Genomic DNA, 9,684 nt, shown 5'->3' on the forward strand with positions numbered 1-9,684 from the left:
CCAGAGAAGGGCAACGAAGGTGGGGAAGGGTCTGGAGCACAAGTCTGATGGGGAGCGGCTGAGGGAGCTGGGGGGGTTTGGTCTGGAGAAGAGGAGGCTGAGGGGAGACCTGATCGCTCTCTACAATGACCTGAGAGGAGGGGGTAACCAGGTGGGGGTCGGTCTCTTCTCCCAAATAACAAGGGATAGGACAAGAGGAAATGGCCTCGAGTTGCACCAATCTAAAGATTGGATATTAGGAAAAATTTCTTCACTGAAAGGGTGGTCAAGCCCTGGAAGAGGCTGCCCAGGGAAGCGGTGGAGTCCCCATCCCTGGAGGGATTTAAAAGAGGTGTAGGTGTGGTGCTTAGGGACATGGTTTAGTGGTGGGCTTGGCAGTGCTGGGTTAACGGTTGGACTTGATGATCTTAAAGGTCTTTTCCAGCCTAAATGATTCTATGATTCTACTTTTTCATAAGGAGAATATGGAGAAGCTAAGTTTTACAGCAATGAGCAGGTCAGACTGTAGTTGCAAATTCTAACTGTGTATGATGTTCAGTGACTTCCACTAAAAAAACCCTCTTTTTTTAGCTGCTTCTAGTAACTATAATTTGAATAGGTTTTATTACTTCTTGTGACTACTAGGCTTGCCAGCAGCCCATAAAGATTTAAATTAGGGCAAAATCCACCAGTACACTTACGCACCAGGGACATACTAAGTTCCTGTAACCTATGGGAGGACCTGTTTCCTAGAAATACTTTTAGGTTTTGGCTGCAGCTGCATTTCTTTATTTAGGTCTTTGGCACATCCAGACAATGTAGTTTTAAATATTTCAGTCTGTGGTGTATGGACTCTTGTTGGTGCCTCTCTTGAAGCTTGAGAAACAAATTTAAGACAATTTAAACAATTTAAGATTATCAGGAGCAAGTTTATATCTAGTAGGCTGAGACAAATTAAAAAAAACAAATACACAACCGAAACATTTAATTCATTCAAGCTGTTTGAATGGAATTTACATTGTTCAGAGGAATCAAAAATCATTATTTTCCATTATACTTTTAGCCTTCTGTTACAGTAGTGCTGGTGGTAGTAGAAATATTGTCATAATTCTCAAACACTTCTGTGAAGCAGTGAATTCTGGTTTATGTTAATATTATATTGGAAAAGTGAGGAAGAGTGGTAGCAGCTGGCTTTGTATCACCTCATGTCATGGAGTTCAGGGAACAATGGATAAATAATATTCAGAGTTATTAAAAATGAAGATCACTTTTTTTTTAAATGTGATTTTAATAATGAACCTCTTCTCTGTTGCCAAAGTAACTGGCTTAAAGCTTGAGAAAAACATCCAGTAATGCTTGTAAGTTCTTCAGTAGTATTGTCCAGAAGCTGAGTATGAGAACTGTGTGAACATCCTCCTCTGTTCTGGTGCAAAAATGAAAGTAAGTGGGCAAAACACTTTCATAGTAGTAGTAGAGGAATATCTTTTGCTATCTGCTATTTGAAATTTACTGTGAAAACCTGTTGATTATCAGTACAGTTTCACACTGAAATCATTGTGGTGTATTTTGTTACGATTTGTTACTTCCACTTGATGCTATAGCTTGATTTAGCTGACTAAAGGCCAGTCATTTTTGTTGAGCGAAGTAGATGACGGTAGCAAAAATAGATAATGTTAGCTTTTGTTTCAGCCAGTTTCTCTAAAGGATAAAGATTTTGGCCACTGGAAAAGTCTAATGGAGATTTTAGTAGGCGTAGGCCGTAGTAGGCGTAGGCCATAATGCTTCCCTATTTCAGTGAAAAATGACCAAACTGTTAAGATAAAAAAGAAGGTATTTGGCTTGCTACACAGTGAAGAGGCTTTGCTGTCTAGTTATAACTTGAGGTAACGATTTCAAGGTATTTTTGATACCTTGAAGTGTCCTTTCTCCCTCTCTCCTGGCATCTGTCAGGGTTTGTTTTGAGAGCATGAAGTGCAGCTATCAGGGTCTTAACCCAGCGGAATCAAGACTCCTGGCTTGCATTTAACCCTTTGCTAGACTCAAAAATGGAATGTGTCTCCACCTCCAAGTTAGGTAGACCAGTCTGGTAGGTGTTCCCACAGTATGCCAGACTGCACGCATGGGACTGTGAGGGTGAGGAGACCGAAAATGCCTTCCTTGTGTGAGAGATCGTGGCTCAGATTCTTCCCCTGCCTCTTCTGAAGCAAGGATCTGAGCCCAGGACTTCTTTTCCCGCCCTAACCAATAAGCTGTAAATATTCGGGGCAGGTCAGTGTCTCTTGTGTTGAAAGAGTCCTATTTTTATATTAAATACTTGCTGTCTGCAGGGAGGAGCACCGAAGACAGGGTATGCTGGCTGCGTGTTCTGTCTAGTAAGCTCCTGCTTTCTCACCCAGGAGGGAAGGCTCTGTGCTCTGCAGGAATTTTGTACTAACGTGCTTTCTCCCCTTGATCTCTGGCTCTGTGACGAGTTGCGCTTCTAAATAATGCCTGGGGACTCTAGGTCAGGTACTGGTACTCTCTCGGTGTCTCTGTGGTGAGCGTTCCTTACAATCTTTCGGATTGAATGAGCCCATTCCCATTGAGGCACTGCTGATGGCTTAATCTTTTAATTAGACTTCTTCCCCTATTCAACACTGCTCTCGGCAGGCGAAACGAAACTCTTGCACCGAAAAGTAATCCTGATGGGCTGCTTTTCTCGAGAACCTGTCAGCAGGGACAGCTTCAAAGAGCTAAAGAACCACCAAGGTTTTAGCAATCTGTGATAATGCTTAAAATAAAAAAGCTGCAGGCCCCAGAAGACCTGCAAACACATTATTGCATGTGCTGGAGCTTTGTTTTCTTTCCTGCCTGTATTGCCACCTTAGTAAGAAACAGCCCTTCCACTGAGAATCGGCCTTGCTGCGGAATGTATTTTAATAAATGCCCTTGGGCCCAAACATTTGAAGGGATACATCAGCGCAGGGCAAGCCAGGGGAAATCCTGCTGCACTTGAATTCAGTTTGTGATGAGTGGGAAAGGAGCAGAGGTGGAAAGGTGGTGTTCAGGTAAACTCAATACTCGAGGGCTTTACAAAGAGAGTTGTGCTTGGCAGACCTTCAAAACATGGTACTTCAAGACATGGTTTAGCGGACAGGGTGGCATCAGGTGTACGGTTGGACTTGATGGTCTTTGAGGTCTCTTCCAACCATTGTGATTCTATGAAAAGCAGCAGCTTGCCGTCTGCCTCTCTGTGGAGTTTGATCTCTGTATTGACAAACTGCTGCAATTTGATATATCCCCACACACGCACACACTTTTGGGCAAAAGTGATTTTAGCAGTGCAGCCCTGTCAAGGCTTGGGATAACTTTAACATATAAACTTCCTCAATAACAGCTTCTAGAAGTTGTGGTTATTTACATTCTTAAAATTCCTTAAAAGCGTCTTTGCTAGTCATCTGCATGTCTTGGTGCTTCTCTGATGCACACAGCCTTCTGAATATATCCTTTCAATATAGAATGCAGTTTATTTGCATAAATTTACTGATATTTTGGCTTCAGCCTCCACTCAAGTGAATATATTTTCTCACCTAATTCAGCTGGATCAAATAACTCTGTTTATTCCATGAGTTTCTTCTACCCTTTTAATAACTATAGTAGTCAACTGCCTATTTCCAAGTTAAGAAAATCAGGTTTTGAATGAATCAGGCAAATGAATCTTTTACGTTTAGAAGCACTGGGAGAAGCAGGAAATGAGGAGTATTGCAGCGATGATGTGACTACATCAGGGCTTTGTTTTATCAAAATAAAGCAGCGTTACAACGTCTATTGTAGAACAAGACTTGGATCAAAGAAAATCAAGATTAAAACTGGGTTGGGGAATTGCTGTTTCCTCACCTTGCTTAGGAAATTCTGCGACTCGTCCTATTGCCGGAGCTGGCCAGGCCTGTGCCAGGACACTCTGCGGGGCTCGGGCCCCCTTTCCAGGGGCAGCATTAGCACCCCGGCTTATTTTGGGGTGATACTGCTGAAGTTCTCTCACACGAGTCTCTCCAAGGTTAGGTAGTCAGGTTAGCCCAGATATCCCCGCTAACGAGAACCGTGCTTACAGTCGCGCCACGTGACGTTTCTGTGTCCCCTGTTCCCTCGGAGCCTTGGGAAGTGTGTCTGTGCCGGAACGCAGCAGGTCTCTTCGTGGCTGCTGGCTCCTGTCACCCTGCCAGACTTCTCCAGTCATCGCACCGAGGTGGAAGGAGACCATCAAAGAGAAGAGCCTCTTTATTTTCAGCGTTGGTATATACGTAGCTCTCTGAAGTCAGTGTACTACTCGGGGCAGTCTGCGCTGCGGGCTGTTAATGCCTGACTGGTGCGCTGACCGACGTGAGCCAGATCCCAGTCGGTAATCGTTTGGCCGCGGGGGCTTCAGAGCCTGAACTAACGTACTGGAAGTTGCTCACCAAAGCGGTTGTCTTGCTGTTGGCTCAGTGTCTTGGGTTTTTCCTGAATTATTTCAATTACCAGCTCCTCAAAGATCCCGAATGCCAGCATCTCCTGCTCCATACCATCCTGCAGCTATTTCCCCCCGGGGTGTGCTGGTACTACTGGACATCTGGCTGTGAGCCAGAGACCTTTAATCCTCTCTCTGTAGAATTACCATGATTTTGTTGAAAAACTTTGTTAGAAATACTGATTTTCTACCAGGATCTTGGAAACCTTCCCCTAGCACTGGCATAAAAAGAGGTCCAGTTAAAAAAAAAAAAAGCAATGAAGAAAAATGCTTGCTTTCTTGAATAGTTTGGATAGCTTATCTAGAAAGGTAAATACTGCAGACATTAAATTTGGGAAATGTTGAGCCATGTGATTGGTATAAAAGATTGTCAGGACTAGCTTTGAAGAATTTGTGGCACGAAAGCGAGTCGCTGACTGACGTGTGATTGACCAGACCCCCATTATGAAACGGGGCTTGGTTTGACGAGCTGTCCGGTTCCCTGGCAGACCTCAGAGTGCCAGGTTTGATGGTGGAAAATTGTGGGAGGAATGGCCTAGCCTTGGTTAGTCACGGGAGTGGTTTGGCAGTTACGACGTGAGATGCAGCCTTCAGGAAATTCCCTCCGCTCTGCTAGTGAGACGAGGGAGGCTTGAAGAGGCTCATCTTACGTCAAGTTTGTACCCATCCAGCAGCAGCAGCTTTGAGATCCCCAAGGACATCGGGGCATGTTCATGTTTCAGAAATTGAAAAAAGTGTTAGGAGTATAAACAGGAATTCAGGATTCCTCCGTGTTGAAAAGTAAAAACTACAAAAAGGCAGCGCTGACAGTGCTGCAGGTTTTGTAAGGCGGGCAGTGCTGAATGTTGAGTGGGAGAGGAGCAGACCAGATGCTCTTTGCCAGCAGCTCCTTATCCCAGGACTGTGCAGCGGTCAGTGACACTTGGCAGTTTTCCTCAGACATCATTTCTCCCGCCTTATGGATCGATGTCGTGCTTCCACTTTTCCTTGCCTGTTTTTTCTTTAACGTACTCTGCTCTCTGTCATGGCGAGCGAGGAGCGTGGCTTTAAAGAAAGCCTGTCTGTGCGTAGCCCCTTTCTTGTTGTGAGCTTTCACGTTCTGCACTGCCAGCTCGTGCCTGTTTCCCTCGTCGAGGAGAAAGCGCCGAGGGTACGGATGGCGCTTGGATGACCCACGCTGCTGTAGTTTGCCTTGCTCAACCCACAACTCCTTGTCACTGGGGGAAATGGGAAGAAATACGTCAGCGCTGGGTTGCCTTCACAGCTGAGCTTGTTTCCATCCCACGCGGGGAGCTAGGTCAGATGTTCCTAGAGGAGGAGTTTGAGGTGGCTCCCGTGTGTTTCAGGCTCTTGGCAGCCTCTCCCCAGCTCCACAGCCGCTCATTTTTTCCCGCGTGGGGAGTCGGAACGGGTAGGGGTTTTTAGCCGTTAGTGCTCGCATCGCTCCCTTGACACCCCCGTGGCAGACGGATCGCTGCTGGTAGCCACGGGCGCTGAGGAGCTCCGTACTGGGGTGAGCCCTTGCAGCCGTTAACTACGGCCTAATTGGCTTTCCCCCCCTCCCTCAGTCCTCCCTCGTGCTGTCTCATACCCCCCCTTTTGTGGTCCTGTGGGGTTTGTGACCCGCAGTTTGAGACACACTGACTTAAATTAGTGCTGCTAATTAACCAAGGGGGGGACAGGATCCAAGAGTGCTTGTTAAGGCTGGGACAAGAACGCGTTGGAAACAAAAGTGTGTTGTGAGGGAAGACTTGCAGTATTGCGCCTTCCGGGAGGTACCTGCTGGCCAGTATTAGGGTAAGCTGTTCAAATAATTCCTTTTTTTCTGTGTGACTCTTAATTTTAAAAGGCATTTTACTGCGACATCTTCAAGGCCTGTTGTGAACGGAATTGCTGGTTTAATGCTTCCAAAATGCATTTTCTGCATTGGTTTATTGTAAGCAGTTAATAGGATCTTTAGAGTTTGTCTTGGCATATTATGGGTGACTCTGCAGCTTAGCTGTGAGGGATGTTTCGCCGACAGGCGTTGAGACACGGCTCCCTGTCTTTTGGTGTTAATGACCTTATTTCTTCACTAATGTAGATTGCTCGCAATCTGATCGGTGGCAGTACAACCGTGAGGCCAGTTCTTTAAAAAAAAAAAAAAATTAAAAAAAAAAATGCTTAAAATGCTGCGTATTCACTGGCAGCGGCATGTTGGTAATCATCTCTTCTATCAAAACAGATACGATCACATTCTGAAGTGGGAGCTCTTCCAGCTGGCGGACCTGGACACGTACCAGGGGATGCTGAAGCTGCTCTTCATGAAAGAACTGGAACGGATCGTGAAGCTGTACGAAGCCTACAGGCAGGCCCTCCTCACTGAGCTGGAGCACCGCAAGCAGAGGCAGCAGTGGTATGCCCAGCAGCACGGCAAGAATTTTTAAGCTCCCAACTCTTTTCTAATAGACTTTTAGGAGGACACTTCAGAGCTTTAAAAGGTTTTTCACACTTCAAACTATGAAAAAGTGCTTTTGTTGAAAAGGCAGCTTATTTTTGTTGATGTTGCACCTTTGTTATTATCCTCTTGAATATTTTTCTACATGTATTATGTATTGTTTATAAAAATGAAAAACGTTTGTTAATCTTTTTCCATACAAGAACTAGTTTATTATTCTGAGTACCAGCACAGAGTTGGATCAGACACTCGATTCTGGTATCTTTTTCTAGCAGTCAGCTGCATTATTAAGAAGCTGACTGTATATTTCCAAAGGGCAATAGATGCAACTATATGAGACGTCCCAGATTCAAAACATCATTAAAATCCAAATGAATCTTTCCGTGTATTTCCCTCGGGACTTTGTATCCCTCGAGAGAGAGAGGTCTGCTCTTTGTTTACAGCTTTAACCGACGGAGCGCCGATACTGCTCCGTTCCAAGAAGGCCCAGTGCTGTGACCAGACGGAAGCGGGTTTCATCAGTCTAAAGCGCGCGCTTCGTGAAAGTGAAGTCTGAGTTGCCTTATTTTTTACTTCAATACGTTACTACTTTAGATTTACTACTAGTTTTCACAGAAATTAGTCAGAGGGGAAATACTTGCACCTTCTTAAAGACCAAGATATCTAAGGAAACTTCTCACAGGTTTTTAAATCCTAGGTAAACTGCATTTCATAAAATGTGACCCAGTCACCGGGAAGGTACTAGCATTGTCTGACCAGCTTACCAACCGGCTGTACCGCACCATGGAAAGAATCAGGGATGTAACAGCAATTACTTCTTTTTTTAAACGAGCTTTTGTCTTGTATTAAAGCGTCCTTACTTGGGGAAAACTTTTAATTGTACAGTTACCCTCTCCAATATTTTCATTTGGTTCATTGATTGTCCTGAATTGTTATTTATGGTTTCTTTTTAGTGCAATAAACATTGTTGCAGACAAAAATAAACCCAAACATTTCTTGTAAATCCTATTAATTCAATAAAAATCATTTTGTTCAAGGAATGGAGGGTGGTTCAGCTGATTTTTTCTTTTTGCCTTTTAGAAGGTCAAATAAAATGTTCTTATGACCCGTTACCATTAAAACACCACTTCTGAACGCCAAAAGGAAACCGAGAATGTAAAAAACCCAGCGCATCAGTAACTGCTTCCTGTAGAACCGACTTGTTAGGAACCGAAAGCAAACTTTAATAGTTCTGATGAGAGAAAGAACAGACCTGCTGACCACACTTTCTATGCACTATAACGGCGTATATACAGAAATACAGTGACGCTTTCTCCGATACATATACAAAGTGATACTCTGTGCATGGGTTACGAACAGAAACGTATGCTTTCCTTACAGGATCGTTAACGTACCATAGCAGAGGTGCCCTTACAGTTTCTGATAAAGCAAGTTAATACATTTTTAAGTATGTTTATGTAATTAAATAGTTAATTGAAGAAAAAACTTGGTTACATGTTATAACTTGTTCAAGTACCTGAAAATAAGTTGGCTTTTGAATAAGCTACGGTCTGGGAGATTTTTTTAGTTGCTGTATCATGTAAATAATGATTTCTTCAGTGACTTCGTAACTAATTAAGAAGGGGAAAATAAGGCTTCGTAACTTAGCTGGGCAGGATGCTGGCTATTACAAATTAAAAGCACTTTGTAGTTGCGGCAGAACCAATATGTACATATTAACAAAACGAAAAACATGCTGACATCTTCCCGTCAAACACTGTCTTGTCGAACAAACACACCGAATCACCTTACGCCTGACTTGTTCTCCGCTCTCCCTGTTCCACGGCGGGAGCTTGGGATGGATACGAGGATGAGAGTGTTGAACCGAGGGGGAGACGGCCGCGCCTCGTGCATGCATCGCCGGGAACGCCCCTGCCTTACACCTTCTTCCTCTCCGAGCCCTCGGCGGGCTCCGCTTTCTGTGCAGGGAAGGCGTGGTGGTACAAATGTCTGTGCGTCGCTGCTGCGCTGTACAGTTTGTACAAAGCCTGGAAAAAGAGAGCGAAGAGGGTTACGTCCCCAGCCCCGCGACGTGTGACGCGTACGGGCTGTGCTTTCGCGTTCGTGCTGCAGCGGCAGGTTCAAACCAGTCGCGCCCTGCGGTTTGTTTTGTGCGCCAATGCTTGGTCATGTCAAGTGTCCAACGGGGAAAAGAAGAAAGATGGCTGGTTTGCTAGTTTTGCAAACGCCTGGGCTATGGGAGGAGCCCCCTTGAGCTGTATTAAATCCAGGACTACGCGTAAGGGACTTACGGGGCCGTTGGGTTTTTTCCTATGGGTTTCACGCAGAGACTTTAAATTTCTGCATCCTCAGCACTTTGTTTTACACCACCAGGCAGATAGATACACATCGCATCATCCGGAGGGCTTTGCTATTTAATGGGTACCTGGTTTGTCTACCTCATTTTTTTGCAGATGAATGCAGACTTCTTTAATTTTACCATTTTCCATTTATACCCGAGTTTATTTTCCCATCTGACCGAAACGCCCGGCCTTCGCAGGCGGCAGCACGGCGGGCTGATGACAGCGTGTGCCCCTGCTCCTGCAGAGCATGGCTGTGAGCCGGCCCCCGGCATCGGGGACGGCTTCACGCCGGGGTCGGACCACGCGGAGTGGCTGCGGTACCTGTGCCCACGCGCGTTTAGTCGGTGTGGACGTGGGCTGCGTTTCCCGTACAGAACTAACGGGAGACAAAGCTCTGATCCTGAGGGGTGGCGAGAGGCGAGTGCCACCCCCCTGTCCCC

The 9,684-nt window shown here is 45.3% G+C and overlaps 2 protein-coding genes across 2 annotated transcripts in view; one reads left to right on the forward strand and one right to left on the reverse strand.

Moving 5' to 3' along the window:
• SAV1 (salvador family WW domain containing protein 1) overlaps window positions 1-7,028 on the forward strand; it is a 19,185-nt gene extending 12,157 nt beyond the window's left edge. Inside the window, exon 4 of the mRNA XM_009698510.1 lies at window positions 6,690-7,028. Within this exon, the coding sequence (XP_009696812.1) occupies window positions 6,690-6,891 (202 nt within the window). The 3' untranslated portion in view covers window positions 6,892-7,028. The remainder of the gene's footprint in view (window positions 1-6,689) is intronic.
• A 1,697-nt stretch (window positions 7,029-8,725) lies between these two features.
• ATL1 (atlastin GTPase 1) overlaps window positions 8,726-9,684 on the reverse strand; it is a 24,961-nt gene continuing 24,002 nt past the window's right edge. Inside the window, exon 15 of the mRNA XM_009698511.1 lies at window positions 8,726-8,929. Within this exon, the coding sequence (XP_009696813.1) occupies window positions 8,819-8,929 (111 nt within the window). The 3' untranslated portion in view covers window positions 8,726-8,818. The remainder of the gene's footprint in view (window positions 8,930-9,684) is intronic.

Source organism: Cariama cristata, unplaced genomic scaffold (assembly GCF_000690535.1).
Source record: "Cariama cristata isolate BGI_N322 unplaced genomic scaffold, ASM69053v1 scaffold3694, whole genome shotgun sequence".
In the NCBI taxonomy this organism is placed as follows: Eukaryota; Metazoa; Chordata; class Aves; order Cariamiformes; family Cariamidae; genus Cariama; species Cariama cristata.